At 37.9% G+C, this 19057-nt stretch overlaps 1 protein-coding gene across 1 annotated transcript in view; it reads left to right on the top strand.

Annotated features, from left to right (window-relative positions):
* Positions 1-3765: 3765 nt before the first annotated feature.
* LOC116256790 (phototropin-2-like) overlaps positions 3766-19057 on the top strand; it is a 106726-nt gene continuing 91434 nt past the window's right edge. Inside the window, exons 1-4 of the mRNA XM_031633276.2 lie at positions 3766-4044; positions 5729-5856; positions 5998-6823; positions 9072-9254. Of these exons, the coding sequence (XP_031489136.1) occupies positions 6048-6823; positions 9072-9254 (959 nt within the window). The 5' untranslated portion in view covers positions 3766-4044; positions 5729-5856; positions 5998-6047. The remainder of the gene's footprint in view (positions 4045-5728; positions 5857-5997; positions 6824-9071; positions 9255-19057) is intronic.

Below are 19057 nucleotides of genomic sequence, written 5' to 3'. Positions count from 1 at the left end.
TTTGAAAGACTTATCGTTTCTATCTAAGAAACAAGCTCTCTATTGAAAACAATGTCCACGATTTTTAGCTATCTAAATCAAAACAAGATCTGATTTTTTTTAGCTATTTTGAGACAAAAGTAGATGTCATCCACGTCTCCCATCTATTTCAAGAATAGATTTTGGCATCATTTATATATTTTTTATTGTTTTGATAATTTTATGTTAAGTCTCAAGTTTATGGACTGCATCTCTAATGCATGTGCTTAATAATATGATGAGCGCATTTAGAGAAAGTCCTACATTTTAATTAAAATCAATTTTCATGCATAAATTATATGACGTGTGATTGCAATGAATGAATCTTGAGATATTATGAGAGAGTGAAGAATGTATGTTTTATATGAATGAATCTTGAGAGATTATGAGAGAGAGAAGAATGAATGTTTCATATAGTTTCCCTTCTCATTTCATGCATTCACTTTCACCCAAAATCAATAGCACCACATGCACATTCTCATGAAATTCAGTGATTCAAATTTGAGTTGCAAAAAATGATCAAGTCGTATTGCAACAAGAATTTGTAAACTTCCCTTAACTTTTAAAGAAAACATAAGCAATGCATTCATAATCATGGTCAAGATATGTTTAGAAAACAACACATTTTTCTAACAATTAAAAACCTATGCTTCATCAAAAGAATGAGCTTTACCTAACCAAATCATACGATTTGACAAAAAAAGAATTCAAAATTAATTTTATTTGCTAAGGAAACTTAGCTATTTTTCCAAAAATTGATCATAAGACGATCACAATTTCAACTCATGAATCGTCTTGAGTTCACAACAAAAACTCAATTTCAATCTTCAAAATCTCCAAGAATTGTGGATTTCAAATCGAATGACAAAAAACCAAAGGTTTTTAAATCAACTTGAAAACTCTCCAATCTTCAAATAACTTATCAAAGGAATTCATTCTCAAAACAAGGCCAAATCACTTATTTGACATGAACTTTGGTTATTGAATCCAAAATCTCAATGCACAATATAGGATTTGCATCAATAACTCATACACGATCCAAATGATCCTTAGTCCTTGGTCCAATTACCCCTGTTAAAGGCGGCAAAAATGGTTGGACCTCGTACCGACATGCGGACCCCTTTCTCTTCAAAATTTTTTCCTCAAAACTCCAATTTAGAAAGAATTTTTGCTGATTCGCATTCGACACCCCTGAGAAAGGGGTGGGAAGCGAACAAAAACCCTTTTCAATATTATATTATTGTATTAAATATCGCTATAGTATTAAATATCACATGAAGTGGTAGCACACATACAAAATCAAAATAGATGATAATGGTGGCATTTAATCAAACATGGCACAATATACAAGAAGCAATTCAAAAATTTATGAAAGTGTAAAGTTTATAAAATGTCAGAACATGATTAAAGGATAATAATAACAAAATTGGACTTCAAGTAAAAAAAAATTATATGATGCTAAAACTTAATAAAATTATATTTATTTAATGTTGAAGAATGTGTTGTATTACAAAGAGGCATTTGACTAATTGATTGTTGCACATGTTTACTACACAAATTTACCTTCTAATAATAAATGAAATTGTACATATTATTTTGTGTGACTTTTTTAAAGTGCTTGGTAATACCACAAATCTCATTTCTGCTTTTAAGCATGTGAGAACCAATTTATTTCAAGTGTATAAGATTTAACCAATCACACTGATATCTTACTGTTTGTTGTGAAGTCCTTGTGTCACAAGTCAATAAAATATATTAATGACACAAAATTCTTTATAGATTTTTTAGTTGTCCTATGTATTGATATACTTTCTTCAGCGTTCTTCCTAAAAAAGGAATAAATTTTGATTGCAAGGCCAAAAAAATTTGATAACGTTTTTTCTACAATTCTAAATGAATGTTCATGTATTACTGCTGCATTGCTTATTGTTGTTTGAGTACAATTCACATTAAATTTAAGTATCGAAAGAGTTGTCTGCTTTTATTCATTGCAACTCAAATGATAACGATAGTTGTCTTCTTTACTCCATGGATGCATCCTCATCAATTTGTTCTTGCATAAACTTCTGTATTGATTTAAATAACTTGTCTGGTCACAACTTTACCAATAAGCCTTTCATGACAAAGTATTTATTTGGTTCTCAAATTTTCCATATATCTAACTAATTCAAAATCAACTTATTATGTGCAGTTTTTTTTTTCTTTTAGGGACAACTTCAACCTCAACTTCATCATTATCTTCCATAACATCATTGGATTCTTTGCTATTAAGAAACATAGCTGAATGTTCCAACAAAGCCTTACATACAATAAAAAACATAAACATAAAAATGTATATTTAACATTTATTATCAATAAATAATATTCAAACAAAGATAAAAGTAAGCGCAAGAAAAGAAATCATAAGGTCAGTATACTTATACATTAGAAAAAAAACCAAGTTTTGTGCACCATGATATATAATTGGCCCATATAACTAGAATATGTGAAGTTTTTATGCTCCATGCATTGTTCCACATATAACTAAGCATATACAAGTTTGAACCAGCAAAGCAATATATAGTTTCAAAACTAAATAACCCTATTTCTTTTCAAAAGTACAGTTTAACACTCTAGAACTTACATTAGACCATTTCACTCGAAACACAAAATTATAAGGAAAAGGACATCTTATCTCATCTCACCAAACCCAAAATCATGTTACCTAAATAGTATTCTTTTTAGGCAATAATGTTACAAATACTTTCAGCTAAAATAGTTTGTAGGTATCAGGCAAGACAGCTGATAATTATAACAAATGGAGATAATTTTATTTGAAATCACAAACTCATTAAAGCATAGATACTCATACATACACTCACCAAATGCATGTATATATTTTGCTAATTAGACTTTAAAGCTAGCTCACAGCATGCCATGCATGAAAATTGAACATATAGATCAAATGACAGACAAGAAGTTCGGCAAGCCATATTGATAGAAGACATAAGAATTGCCAGATCATGCAACAAAAAAAGAAACAAATAAAATTAAAAAAACTTCCAATTATGTTTAGGGTTTTCATTTTACCATTATGCTAATGATGAAGTGTCAACCATCTCAAAACTTCTTAATTATCAAATCAGGCCCTCCTTACCCACAGATAACTTATCAACTGGCTGAAATAATTACTGTATCAAGGTCATTTAGGGGGTATTTGATGAGGCTAGAATTGTGGAACTCTAGAATAAAATTCCTATTTTTGATGATTAAGGTTGTCAGTCCATTCTTAATCAAAATTCTACAATTATAATTCTACCATATGAGTTGCATCTCTTGAGGTAAAGTGTTATGAAGTTTTTAATTCACCAATTCTAAAATTTTATTTATTGTTTATCAAACACATCGTTTTTAATTTTGAAATCGAAATTCCAAACCATCAAATACTAGACTCGAATTTTCATTACGATTTTAGTTTCAATAGAATTTTATTTCTCAAATTTTATTATAAAATGAAAATTGAAGGTCGTCAAAACGTCCCTTCCAACACTCCAGCCTGGCTATGCCGGGACCAGTGCCAGGAGTTGGGAACTTTAAAATTTCAAATCGCTAGAGATGGAGTGTGGCCGAAGCTTAACCACTGCATTTGCTGGCCCACTTTCAAGAGAGTGGACACGTGGAAGGACTGAGAAGCCCAAAAGCCAGGCAACTCCTCCATCACCCGTCAGGACGCGTCACCGAAAACGGACGCACTCGTAATTTGTGGCCATGGCAGGCGGCAAAATCTTCTTTTCTTGCATGCAGAACAAACTGGAGATCGGCGACGGTGGAGGTTTCTCGAGCGAGTTGATCCGACGGCCAGCGTCGAATGGCAACGAGTGACAGTTGGACTATTTAGCCGCTTCTCATTATCTGCTTCTCAACTCTGGAGCTTAGTTGAAATCTCTCTGTCCTCTCTCTCTCTCTCTCTCTGTTGTCATTTGATCTTCCTTCCTTCCCTTTCGAGACGGACTCTGCGTGTTTCTGGAAAATTGGTACCTCCCGAAGGTATCTGTAAGCGCTTGCGTTTCTTTATCTTAGAAATTTGCGTTTCTTTATCCTGCCAGGAGAGTTTGAACGCCGCAGGGAGCTAAAATTTGAGTGCTATGTTTGTGGGGAATAGCAAAGTCAACGAGAAGCAACCAGCGTTTCACATTAATCATATGGCGTCTTTCCTAAGCTTTGTTCTCCAGCGAAGTGTTTGATTTGTGCTCAAGTTTTGCTGTTTGAAACAGGATACCGCCTTCTTTCTTATAGCTTTCTTGCATTTTGTGTTTGCTAATCTTGCATGAACCGTGGTTGCGTCAGCTTAGAGGTTGTTCGTTTACTTTCCTGACCTTTTTGGTTCTATTGTGTGCCCATGGTCGTGAATCATAATTGGATTTTCCTTCTGATTCTACAGTTTGCTTTATGGTAATACTGTCAGTGGCAGTGAAAAGTAAGTTGATTACCCGAGACATGCTGAGTCTCATTATCGAGATTTGCCTTCTCCTTTGGGTCGCTGATTCGCTGGGGTCTGCTCGAGCAGTTTCGTTGAATCTTGCGTAGAAAATTTAGAATTATATCGTGAAGCTGGTGATTTACTTTAGCTCGATCATGCCCACTTGTATATACGCATTGACAACTACTTCATAGAACTTTTTCCATATGTAAAGTCCGGTTACAAGTTTTTGTCTTTTATTGCTAGTATGATCTCATTTTCTAGACCTTTACAGTCACCTACTTTTCGGAATAACTGGACATCACGAATAACGTTTATGAGTTCTGTTCTTTATTGTGAACGTAGTTAAGTGAAAACCTAGTGCCAGCTTGGGACTGATTTAGATACCCTTAATAATCTTCCTGATCCTTCAAAAGAGTTCAGTCAGTCTACCTGTATGGTTCCAACATCAGGGGCTTGTTTCTTGCTTTATATATCATTATACAGTAAATCTCGACAAACTTCCCCATAGCGAGGCATTGGCAGGTCTCTAACTTGTATTTGTAACAAGGAGTATAATGTCTTGTGTTCATTCTGGTCAATGCCAGCAACAGATCAGTATAAGTATCGTGCTCCCGCATTCTCCGAGGAACATTGCTTGACTACTTTAGCATTGAGGGGGTTTCTATCTTTCCATCTTTTCTGATCATGTTTTCATTTAAATTGTCTACCATTTACTATACACAGCTTAAATCAAATTATTTTATTTATCTAGTGTAAAATTAGGAAACAAAAAAAGAATCCTGTTTCCTGTACCTTTTACTGAAAAAATAGAGCCTTTTTCGGCTGGAGGCTTGATGAAATTTGTCAATGGAGGGAATGCAATGGTCATATATGTAAGCCTGAAAAATATGTTAGCTGAATACCATTTCCGGATCAGAAAGTAAAAACATTTACCTAGCTAAGAATATTGACTAGAGATTTTGCATGGTTGTCAATTGCATTTCTAGGCTGCAGTTTGATGCTTTTTATTTTTCAGGTGAAAGCAGTTGCTAAGGATATATTTTGAGAATTGTACTCCAGCCTTAAATGATACTTTAAGAAAGAGGGTTTCATTATGTTGTAAAATATGAAAACATGTGACAATTAGGAATTAGACAAATAAAATGAAAACAACTTTATAGTGTGACATATAACATGAACCAGGTACGACTGGTGGAGTTATCTGGACATTGTCTATATTGATGGCTAACATGTTTCTTCCGTTGTCAGAACTGCAGCTTTTGGGTTTTCATCAGCAAGGTCTTTCTTGCAAGAAGTTTGTTTTTCTCGGGAAAGTCTCTGGTTTTTTCTTCCTTGAAGACATGGGAAGGTATAACAGGGAGAACTACTGATCTTAGGTAAAGCTGGTGCAGTTACACTAGATATTGTCTATGCTGATGATTTACATGCTTTTCCCTCTGAAGATTGAACATGGTTATATAAGTGGGAGAGTAGCTGATCTTAATCTTAATTGAAGACCCTGCTTTTTCTTCTTGTAGGAATTATGCTATGTCTTGAGACTTGAGAACTGGGCTTGAAACAAAATAATATGAATCCCTTAACACCCAGGCCTCTGAACTCTGCTTCACAAACATCACATGAAGCCTCTAAAGAGGATCTATCTTCGACTAGTGATCAGCGGAAGTCTATTGATATCTTCAATCCAAATCAACAATTTACTTCAGTTGAGGTTAATGATTCATCAACATCAGGCCCATATGTATATTCAAGGGGAATGATTGAAGCTTCAAACATTGGTGAACCAATTGAACGAGAGCAAAGATCTGCATCTGATAGGTTCAAGGAACCTGTTGATAAATGGATGGCATTTTCTACCGGGACTCCCCAAAGCATGAAAGAAAACCTAATAAAAGATCAGATGGATTCTCCACTCTATGGGAAAGGTTTCCTGGATGGAGAAAATGGAAGCAGCTCTCGGCAGACATCTAAGCACATGTTTTCTCAGGTAGAGGATAGTAGCATCTTAAGTGGTGCTGGCATGGCAGAAAGGGCAGCTGAATGGGGATTGGTTATTAAGACAGACCAATCAGTAGGTGTCACTAAGAAATCATCAGAAGAGGTCCGAGAGGATGTTCAGAGCACATTGGGAAAATTTCCTGGTTCTAACAGGTCATCTGAAGAATCAAATCAGAGAGAATCAAGCTTCTCAACTGTCCCTAAAGAGTTGAAAGATGCTTTATCTACATTGCAACAAACTTTTGTTGTCTCAGATGCAACGAGACCTGACTGTCCAATTATGTATGCCAGTGCAGGCTTTTTCAGTATGACTGGCTACTCGCTGAAAGAAGTGATCGGAAGAAACTGGTAAGTACTTTTATTGAATTTAATGAATATTCAGAATGCACGCTGTCGAACATGTTATATTATTTTTCCTTTTTTCTCAGTAATGTGATATCAATGACATTATTTTTCATATTCAAAATTTTCCTGGGCTCCTTGGAGCAGCTCCTATGCATATTACAGTGTTGAAATATCCAGAACTGGCAAATTGTTCATGTAGTATTCCCTTTGTCCTTGTTACAACTTTTTGTTGGTTTGACCCTCTTCTTTTATTATGCCAGAAATGTCTTGGTGGTTATATGTTATGGAAGTTTATTTGAGCTGTTTTCTTATACAAGTATTGTTTCTTAAGTTGGTAACTGAAGCAAGAAACTTTTTACCCTACAAGATCATGATTCTGATTGTATATTGTGATACTAGAAAGTATGTATTGTAGCATGACAAATGTTTTAGATATGTATATGTTTTGGAAAAAAAAAAGTACTTTCTATATTTTCCATTAGTGCATGGGTGTGGTAAACAATTCCATGTAATATCTTTTAATTCAATATAATTGACACCCTTGTTCCAAATCTTCTTACTTATTTTCCTGTTATCATAGATACTTCTGAAAGGTGATGGAAAAAGAGAAGAGATGACAGATACAAAAACAATCTCCTGTTACATACTTCCATGGCTTTGAAAATATTTTTTATCGGCATATTTCAAACCATTATCACATATATATGTGACATTTTCTACAGCAAGCTTTATGAAATGGTGATAATTATTGTGATTTTCTGAAAATGTTGCCAGAACGAAAATATCATGACAATAGTCCAACATCTTTGAAGGTTTATTTGAAAAACATTTTTCACTATTTTATTAACCATTTTGTTTCTTTTATCATCTTAATAACTGTTTTTTTTTTCGACGTTATTATAGGAAAATAACCAGAAATTGATAATTTCTTAGATGATTTTTGGATTCACGAGATTTTCTTGAAAGGAAACAATTCTCCAGTTAGTGCTGAAAAAAAACCTCATCGATAAAAACCTGAAAACAATATCTGTGGCTATGTTTCGAACAGTGAAACTATGTCCAAGAAGTTGAAACAGAAAAGGTCTTTAGGTCATGTTGTAAAACATATTTCCCTACCTTGTGATGTCCACCATTTTGTTAAGATCTGATTGCCAACCTGAAGCCAGATTCATTCATTCAGATCCATGAAGGGTTCAAGTCCTAACTGCACTTTTTTTCGATGAACAAGTCCTAACTGCAGTTAGACAAGTATGGTTTAGATGGCTGAATTCAACATCCAATATACATCTGACTTGATTCTGCTTAAAGTTCGGATATACCTCTGTTCGATTTAGATTTGGTTAAAAAAAGTCAAGTCAAAATATGACTTCACAGAGGGATTCGGTTAAAGACTATCCAACTAAATTGAAACTGGTATATGGTGGATCTGATCCAAGTGAAAACAGTCAACATCGCAACTGTATGTGTATGTACAGATTAGATATTGAATAACTGGTGCTACAGGTGCATGGGAGAAACTCACATCTATGAGCCCCTTAATCATTCAGTGATAAACATCCCTCTTGCCCCTCCTCCCCCAGCATTTTTTGCTGACTAATTTGACTGTGATCCCCTAGCAAAGTAAGTAGGCCTGTATAAATAGATACTGGAATAATATGTAGCTAAGTAATACAAGAAATTGAAGTCATAAAATCATCATTCGACAGTATTCTAATATAATAAATTCTATTTGTGATATTGAACGTCTCATAGAGAGCACTCTGTAGCAGCTGAAAGCTACTGCACACTTCATTATGAAATGATTTTCTACCTTGCTTAAGTACTTCAAAGTACACACTATGTGGCATATAAACTAATTTTTGTACTGTAATGGGTTCAAGATCTAGCACCATGTAACAGTGATTGAATGGATCATGTGGTTTGGGCCAAATTATGCCTTTCATATTTTATATTGAAAAGAAAAAAAGAAAGCTTTATTTTTAGCATGTGAGATATTGCTTATGAATCATTTTCCTGCTCTATGTGAAACCTAGAAGATGATTCAATTGGGTACTCCGTCCTGGAAAATATGCAAGGGTTCCCTCTATGTGCATGTGTTTATCCGCCAGTTTGTCTTAACTATCTTGCATTTGCAAATTTAACAAAAATGCACTACCATACCCATCGTAACCATCACATTACAAGTTGTAGGTCAACATTTAGAATAGCTCCTTAAAGATCCCTATAATAAAAATTTTCTCTTTCCTTGCAGTCGCTTTCTTCAGGGACCTGATACTGATCACATGGAGGTTTCAAAAATAAAGGAAGCTTTGAGGACAGGAAGAAGCTATTGTGGGAGATTGTTGAACTATAAGAAGGATGGCACTCCTTTCTGGAACCTTCTAACAATCACACCTATAAAGGATGACAGTGGGAAAGTTATTAAATATATTGGGTGTGTCTTCTATCAGTTACTTATATGTCTTATTGTCCTTTGTTAGTTTAGTTTCACCTGTTTGCTAGAGAAACAAGAACAACCTTCGCAACAAGATTAAAAACAGCCAAATCTTCTGTATCGATGTCAATAATGATCTCTTTTGCATGAAGATTTAGAAGAAACAGTAAACGTATGTGGTTCATGAACTCAAACCACCATAAAACCATCACAAAATGGGTATTCAACACAAGAAAATAACTTTCGACAATTATATTCATGTAAACAATAAGCCTCCAAGTGCAACTAGTAACCCATAACAGTAACAAAAAGAATTTTGCGTCACATAAATTCCTAAAATATAAATGCCAACAAGTGGCTGACTCGGCCCTGTATCTACACAAGGGAGAGGAGAGACAAGCTATTGCGAGTGCCCAATGGCCTTTTCGACTAGTCATTGGGCACTCCTAGTGCTTATTACCTTATGACATAGATTCTCTTGTAAAGCACATGAAACTAAGAAAGCGTGAAAAAATAAATGACAAAGAAAAATAATATCTATAAAATGGTATATACAAAAACATAAAATAGGTAGGTATATTTGTTGGCAAGTCATTTATGTGTTCGGAGACATACATCAACGTGTGTTTTATGTGCTGCTCTCTTTCTCTACACAATACACACTGTAGTTCATGTTGAAATTAGAAAGTTTATATTTAAGTGTGGTAGTTTTCTGATTATTTAAAAGTTAAGAGTCTTCTTTAGTCATTTATATCTTTATGTGTCTCTCTTGTGTAAAGACTCTAGCCGACCCCTATTCTCTCTTTAAGTAAGAGATTAGGGTTAGCAATGAAGTAATGATAGTTTATTCTCACTCTCTCTCTCTCTCCCTCTCGTGCTCTTGTGTTCCCTCTCTTTTCTCCATCTTTTACAACATGGTATCAGAGCCGGTTATCTCCATCCTTCTCCGGTGACGGTTGACGTGATTTTCCGGCGACCTCTTCTCCTATTCTATCTCTTCCTATTTCTTTCCTTTTCTTTCTCTACCCTTCCTTTCTCTCTTCTCTCTGCTGATCGAGAAATAGTGGACAGCGTGGAAGGGGAACCTAATCACACGTGAGAGGTATGTGTGATTAGGTCCCTAACATGGATGTAGTGCAACATAAGCAACTACGTGGAAGTTGCGGGTGGGAGTTGTTGTGGAACAGTTTTTTTTTCATCTGGTACATGACTGCAAAGGGTTGTATCAGACGTTTTTTTTTTGGTTGCTGCTGTTGAAGAAGAAGTTCAGGCCAGATCACATTGGACGTTGCTGTGTGGGAGACAACAAGATCAGTTCTGAAATGTGGATCATATCAGATCCGATAAAATATATATATATATATATATATATATATATATATATATATATATATATATATCAATTTCTGGACATCGATACATTGAAGCTGTGGACATCAACAGAAATTTATATGCACAGCGGTGAGAGAGTCTACATTGGTTAATGTCTTAAGGACGTTTCTCTCTCAAGACTGTCGGCTATAACATGAACATTTGGGGACCTACACAATCTATTGGTACTTCCTTTCTACTCTCTCACATCTGATTTTCTAGGGCAGACTTCTATGAGCAAGTCTGCTCACATCTTGGGCAGATTCGTTTGCTCAAGCTAGGGTTTCTTAAAAACCTAGGTCGATGCATTCTTGAAGTCGTGTGGAGGAAACCAATGTCGTGCAGGCAAGTCCATTTTTTTTTAGTAGAAGTCGTGGAATGATGCACAACACTGTTTTCTTATGTCGCTGAAGTCTGAGGTCACGTTGGAAGTTCTGAAGTTGTTTGAAAATAAGTTTTTGTTGGCTGTCGTTAAGTCTGTGCACAACTTATGATACTACTACTTACGTCTGACTTTGAAAAAGTATACATATACTTAGAAGATGTTGACATAATCATCGCTGTGACATTAGTGGCGTGCGACAGTGGTGCTGCGATTGCGAGTGATAGTGTTGAATTCTGTGTTGTTGATCAGCCCCTTACTTGACTGATTAATTATAAGTTGGACTTTCTTTTGTGTGTTCAAACTGCTACAAAATTGTTTTGGTGCTCCCTTCTGTGTTTATTATGGCTGAGATTATCAAACCAGATAGTGGGAATGATTATAAAGGAACTGGGAATCCTTCCTTTTTTGAATCTACAGTCACAGTTAGCATTGACAGATCTGAGTATGAGCAATTTTTGGCACACAAAGCCTCACAAGCTTCAACTTCCACTACTTTGATTGATCGAGCTCTCTCTACGGGTACATCCACGCCTGATTCAAGTATCTCTTGGATTATTGACTCAGGAGCATCGAGACCTTTCTGCAGTAGACCTGGTTTGTTCACTATGTTGCATTGATTCTCTTAGCCACGTCATGTTAAAATTGCAGATGGTAGAATGTCACCTATATTGGGTTATGGAGATGTGAAGCTTTCTCAGTCTATGACCATTCCACGTCTTATACGCTCCTGAGTTTCCCTCCAATTTGCTCTCTGTTAAACAGTTGACTACTGATTTACAATGTCACATTATTTTTTACCCTGGTGCATGCTCATTTCAGGACTTACAAACTGGGAAGACTATTGATGGTGACTATGAAAAATGTGCCTTGCAACGTGTATAAGAGCTCGTGAACATCATATCACAAAATTTGCAAGAAAACGTTACATTCCCACCACCACCTAGTCCTTTTGATAGTTTCTTCACATAGCGCCAAAGAGGCTGAGATGGATTATCCTTCTCTACTGTAGCGGTATTAACACTACCACTGCTGCTTTCTACATTCCCACTTCCTGTAGGAGGCAGTATTTATTTTCCTTTATCAGCCATTACAACTTATGTCTGAACAGGACCTAGCAAATGAGCTGCAACACATAACCAATAAAAACAGGGATCATTTGAAATAGATGAATCCTATTCCTATCACAAAACGATAGATTCACAGCCATAACTAGGGAAAAGCTGCAGTCACCCAAGTGAAAGCTATACAAGCAAAGCTGCATCACTGCATGAAAAGAAGACTTTTCGCCCATACAAATTATTGCTTATCAACTTGTTTTGAAATGTAACAGCTGCACATGCCAAAGCAACAAGAAGCACGATTTACCAGCAGGTCCAGCACACAAAAGTCACCGCTAGTTAGACAATTAGTTATCTGTTGAAGGAAAAGAACTCTGAACAAGCAAATTCCAATAATGAAACACAAAAAAAGCTTTAGCCGAAAGTGTTTCAAACAACAAAAACATAATATTCAGACACCGGATTCTATATCGATCAAAGTCTCCCACCCATATGCACATACAAATCAAACCCAAATAAGAATAAATGAACAAATCCACCAAACGCTTCATACCATACCGACTACCGAAACATGTAAAAACAAAGAATCTCTCTCTCTCTCTCTCTCTCTCACACACATCGCTAGTCGTTGCTGGAGGAGATGGGTATTCTGCCTGTCGACGCCAGTCGTTGCCGGCGGCGATGGGTATTCTGCCTGTCGATGCCGGTCGTTGCCGGCAACGATGGCAGGGGTGGAGCCGCTGAAATGGTTTAAAAATAAAAACAAAAAGACAAAAAATATACCTTGAGAGGTAAGACAGTCTGCCTGCCGTCACCTCCTAGTGTTTGCCGTCGTCGGTTGCCGCTGCTGTCGTCGTTCCGCCCTCCGTTCGTCGCCTCTGCCGTCGCCTGTCGCCGCTGCCTTCATCGCCGGGCTCGTGAGAGGTAAAGAGGAACGAGAAAAGGGTTTCGAGCGAAACCCTTACGATTTTTGTTTTTTTTAAAACGTTAAAATAGATATAAAATTTAAAATGAAATAATCGTTAAAAAAAAAAGACAAATTTGGACTCGGTCAAACTTGACCGTGTCCGAAAAAGGTCAGATACGGCCTCCGGTACGTTGATCGTACCCGGTACGGTCAACGCGTATCGGAGCCGTACCCAGCCCCGTACTGGTGCCGGTGTCGTATCGGTACCGGTAGGGTACGCCTCCAAAGGAGGTGTACCGGTGTATCATAGCTCTCGAGTTAGTTGGGTATTTCTTTTGAAAGAAAGGTCTAAAGTAGTACCTATTCTTAAAAACTTGATTATTGAAATAAAAGCTCAGTTTGGTTCTCTGGTTAAGTGTATTTGCACTGATAATGCTCTTGAGTTCAAATGATCTACCTTAATGACCTTTCATGCTGAAAATGGTATCTCTTCCCAATTTACATGTCCTCACACCTCACAACAGAATGAAGTTGTCGAACGAAAACATAGACAACTTCTAACTGTTGCTCGTACCCTAATGCTTCATAATCATGTACCTGCAAACTTATGGGGAGATGCCATACTCATAGCTTGTTACCTGACAAATCGTTTACCATCATCTTCCATTGACAACAAAGTACCGATTAAACTTGTTTATCCCAATCGAAGCTTATTTCCTGTTGCACCAAAAGTATTTGGCTGTACTTGTTTTGCACCAAAAGTATTTGGCTGTACTTGTTTTGTTTACATCCTTGGGCCTAAACGTGATAAACTTGCTGCTCAAGCCATTAAGTGTGTGTTCATTGGCTATCCTCGAAACCAAAAGGGGTACAAGTGCTTTGATCCAGTAACTCACAAAGAGTATATCAGTGCGGATGTCACTTTCTTCGAGTCTCAATCCTACTTTAGTCCTACTTCTGTGTCATCTGAGATGCCATGTCCTATTTCTCTACCTATCCCTCCAGTCCCGTTGCAGTCTTTTCCCTCTCCTACTCCGACTATGAATAGATTCCAGGACCCTCCATTGGTATACACGTGTCGGCAGGATCCCTCTCATGGTCGACCATCAGAATCTTCTCAGGATGTGAGCTCCATTGAAGTAAGTATACCTGACATTGATCCTTCTCAGGACTTGCCCATAGTCTTGCGCAAAGGCAAGAGACAGTGTACTATGCATCTTATCTCACAATTTGTTTCCACTGACCACCTTGATGACAACTTACAACAGTTTCTTCATGCTATGACAGTCCATATTGTACCGACTAGTCACCAACAAGCACTACTAGATTGTAAATGGCGAAAAGCCATGCAAGATGAAATGGATGCTCTCTTACAACGTGGTACCTGGGAATTGGTTGATCCTCCTTCAAATTGTGATATTGTTGGCTCTAAATGGGTCTTTACTTTCAAGTACCATTCAGATGGGTCTGTAGAGAGATATAATGTCACACCCCAACCTTTTGACCCTCAAACAAATTTTTTTTCTCAACATAAAGCATTGAGGTGTGACTACACAACAATTCAAAAAAAGAGGGAGCTATGTCATTTGAAACCATGGGGCAAACTTTCATTTATATAACAATTTCAATTCATACAAAATTACATCTATGTGTATGACAAAAATGCCCAAACCACAACTTTGATGCCTAACAAAAATAAGACATCAAAAAGACCAAACCATGACACGCCGGCACTACCAAAGACCCAAAACCTCCCCAGTAGGATGTGAGTGAAGCCATCTGATTAACCTGCTGCCTCGGGTCCGCCAAAACCTGAAAAAGAAGCAACTGAAGGCTTAGTCTTCGCAGTATGAAAACAAGCCAGGAAAATCCCAAACCCTCTTAGGTAGGGTTCAAATCTGAGAACAATCATAAAAACAATCTATCATCATGTCGTGTCAGGGCATAGCCACATCATTTGCCAAGAAAACCCCTAACATAGACCACGACATGTAAAGGCCACTCAAGGGCCACAGTAACACAATCTCAATCACATGCAAGACATGCTTAAACATTTCATTTCAGTCATAGCATTCACATGCCCATCAATCACATACATTCGTTCACACACATTTCATTCACATACTTTCATTTTCATTAGCTTTAATGAATTGACAGTTCATGTGGATGCAAACACAGGCACGTGCACACCATGGACGGCTCATAGCCGAGAGACAACCCCCGTGGTGGCCCATAACGATATGGATCCATTCATCCGCTGCAGCGGTAGAGCACTCATCCATGGGTGTGTGAATTCCACGGAGAGATACTCAGCCTTCCCTAGGACACCCAGGTTGGGAAGGCGGAAGTTCAACGCTCCAAGCACAACACACAACAGTACCCTGGGGCCTTGCACCGCCTGCGCTCCGAACAGGCGAGACCAGTGGCGAAAGCGGGACGTCTCCCAAACACATAGCCACATCCCACTGGCCTCTCATCTCTTATTCTTTCATTATTATCATTATAATAGCACATTCATAAAATGACTGGCTAGCTCATGAGGTTGGTACACTTCACGAGTGCACCCACACCTCCAATTGCCTCCACACGAGGTCTACACATCAATGTTATCCGTATCGTACGATACGGATGCATATCGTACGATATGGATCGTCTGTATCAAGATGAACGATACATGCGATATACGTGCGTATCACACGCATATCGCCCGTATGCTGCGATATGGGCACCGTATCGTACGATACGGGCGATACACCCCCGTATCGTACGATACGGGAGAAAACATAAAATTCCTTATTTTTTAAAAGTTTAAACACTCCTTCCTCTATCTCTTCTTCTATTTAAAGACACCAATTGACATAGGAGGGAGAGATTTTGCCTATTTTCATAAAAATTAACCGAGGATTCATCAATTTGGGAGATATCATCGTTGAATCATGAAAGATGATGACTATATGTTGGAACTTATAAAATTGTGATGTAATCTAAGTCCTAAAACTCCAAGTCTTAAGACTTTAAGTCCTAAAATTTTATAAAATTTTCAAATTTAAAATTGTGATGGATGCTTATTATGTTAATTTGAATATTTGATTTCTTATTTTTGAATGTGTTGTTGATAGTATACACATGAATGTTCCTTATGTATGATGATCTTTTTTATATTTGAATACATTTTTTATTTTTCTTGATTTCTGATTTTTTGTTCATTTTTTTCAGATTTTTAAGGATTTTTGTCTATTTTTTCTGAATTTTAAATATTTTTTAAAATTAAAAAAATTAATTTTACGATACGTTACGCTACGTTTACGATATGTTATGATACGGCGTATAGGTCGGCCCGACCGATACTAGCGTATTTATAACATTGCTACACATAACATTAACAGTCATAGCTGGTCGTCATACAATACGGGTACAACTACACTCTAATTTCAATCAATTGCATTATTGCCCACGGCAATACATATGCAACAAATCACAACATTCACATCTTCTCAAACACATCAATCAGATCTTTCAAAACTTGGCCAAATCCCGGATAGTAGTCTCGATCCGTGATGGCTCGTAGTTGTCCTATGCAATTATCATTCTATGATGCCCTCTAATGCACAATCGGGGTCGAGGAGACACTCGACTCGATACCTCACCTCATCTATCCTACGCAGTTATCAATTTTAGCATGCAAATGCAAATGCATAACAGTTTTCAAAACAAGCTTCTAATAGCTTTGCAAAACAGAACTTGTCACATGACAAATCATTCACAATCACACACATCAGTCACACCTTTCAAAACTTAGCCAAACCACGGAGAGTAGTATCGATCCGTGATTGGCTCATATCTGTCATAGACAATTATCATTATAGGATGCTTTCTAATACATAATTGGGGTCGAGGAGATACTCGACTCGATACCCCACCTCATCTGTCCTAAACAGTTATCAATTCTAGCATGCACATGCAAATGCGTAACATTTTCAAAACATGCTTCTCATAGCCTTTCAAAACAAATCATATCATATATCAAACAATTTGCATGCATACACACATTCATTTACAAAACAATCCATCAATCACATCACAATCCTAGGATCCCACGATCGTAGGAACACACATTCACACAATTGCCCAGGCAGGGATTTGCCTGGAATGCCGCCATACCTGTCGCGCGTCCACTAAACACCTCAAACTATGACCCACGTTGTTCAAGGCCTACTTGACGTGCCCGGTGTACCTGTAAACATAACCAAATGGTAAGTTCTCTACTCGTTTCGTTTACAATCGATACAAATCTGAAAATACCATCATCGAGGCATGTCTTCGCCTCAAATGGGTGTCGACCCACGAAGCCCTCCGAAAAGGGTCTCTTCCCAACCCTCGAGGTTGCCACCAACGATTAGAACTCAAACTTATATTCGACTTATTACATGTGTGATTCTCACTTGTTTTCCTTAGTTGAGGCATCTTCTCCACCATTAAGATTTTCAACATACATCGCATATGTACATCAATAGAAGCCTATTTCCCAAGCTTGCTAAAACGGTTCTAAACCTTCACCACAACATCACAATCTCTACCATGCTTCCCTATTGCTTCGAAGATCAACACATCATGCTAGAAAAACACTTATACATATAGATCCTCGTTCATCTCAAAATGGGCATAAACTTCTCCAAAATAGCGACATCTCTAGCTTGCCTTCTAAATTGTCAATTTTTAATTCTAGCTTGCTCAAACAATAATTATACGTACTCCAACAGAAAATTTACAACAATCTAAGCTCGATTAGGCCTTTCTCACCCCAATCTTAGAATTCAAATTGTCGTAGTGCTCCCGACAGCCACTTCAAGAGTTCGATTGAGCTCCAACATCAACGATTGATCACTGCCTCCACCACCAATGCTTTAACTTCACTGGTATGAGGGGAAAAAGTGTCCCCAAGCTGCGATTCCAAACCCAACGACGACCAAAAATAATCAAAAACAGCAATAAGGAGGTTAAAAGAGGACCTTCCACAATGAAGAGCTGGTTCGGTTGAAGATGAGAGACACTCAAAGTGAGGGAAAACTGGCGGGAAAGAGAGAGTGTGAAAAAGGGAGAGTGCCTGACTGAAGGGCTGCCGATAGAGGGGAGACTGACAGGGAGAGGTTTCGGGCAAATGGGAAAGGCAGGCAGAGGGGAGGGAAATTGATCGGGGGCAATGGGAGAGATGGTGAGGAGGAGACGGATAAGACGAGGAGGGAGCTCTAGCAGAGAGGGAGAGAGAGAAAACGTGCGGCAGATGGTGTTGACGAAGAAGGGAGAGGCTGCGTAGGAGGGAGGAGGAGAAGAATTACGAGGAAGGAGGAAGAGGCGGAGAGATAGAGAGGCTTACCTGCGCCATCGCCGCCGTCCTCGTCACCGCCCTGCACCACCACCGTCTTCTTCTTCTTCTTTGTGCTGACACGAGAGGCATCCAGGAGAAAGACGGGGGAGAAGAGGAAAAGACGAGGGAGGAGAGGGCGTCGGGCTCACACGCAAGTGGAGCTCGGGTCCGGGTCTGGACCCTGACCCGACTGCATATGCCGAGCGTTACATATAAGGCTCCATTAGTGGCTAAAGGTTATACTCAGATATGTGGAGTTGACTTCTTTGAGACTTTCTCTCCTGTGGTCAGGTTGGGTACTATTCGACTCATTATCTCTGTTGCGGTACACTCTAATTGGCCTATGTATCAGCTGGACGTACAGAATGTCTTTCTCTATGGTGATCTTGAAGAGGCTTTATATATGCAGCAGCCCTTAGGGTTCGAGTGACAGGGGGAGTGTAGAAAAGTGTGTCGTCTCAAGAAGGCAATTTATGGACTTAAACAAAGTCCTAGGGCGTGGTTTCACAAATTATCTGAGGTCGTTTCACAGTGTGGATTTGAAAGATCTCCTTTGGACCATTCTCTATTCATCAAGAAGAGCTCCAAAGGTATAGTGGTTATGGTAGTTTATGTTGATGACATTATCCTGACAGGTGATTGTGATAAAGAAATTTCGGTCACAAAGACTTTCCTTCATAAACACTTTGTCACGAAAGATCTTAGTCACTTGCGATA

Source organism: Nymphaea colorata, chromosome 6 (genome assembly GCF_008831285.2).
Source record: "Nymphaea colorata isolate Beijing-Zhang1983 chromosome 6, ASM883128v2, whole genome shotgun sequence".
Lineage (NCBI taxonomy): Eukaryota > Viridiplantae > Streptophyta > Magnoliopsida > Nymphaeales > Nymphaeaceae > Nymphaea > Nymphaea colorata.
The sequence above is the reverse complement of the archived record's forward strand: the minus strand, read 5'-3'. Positions and strand labels throughout refer to the sequence as shown.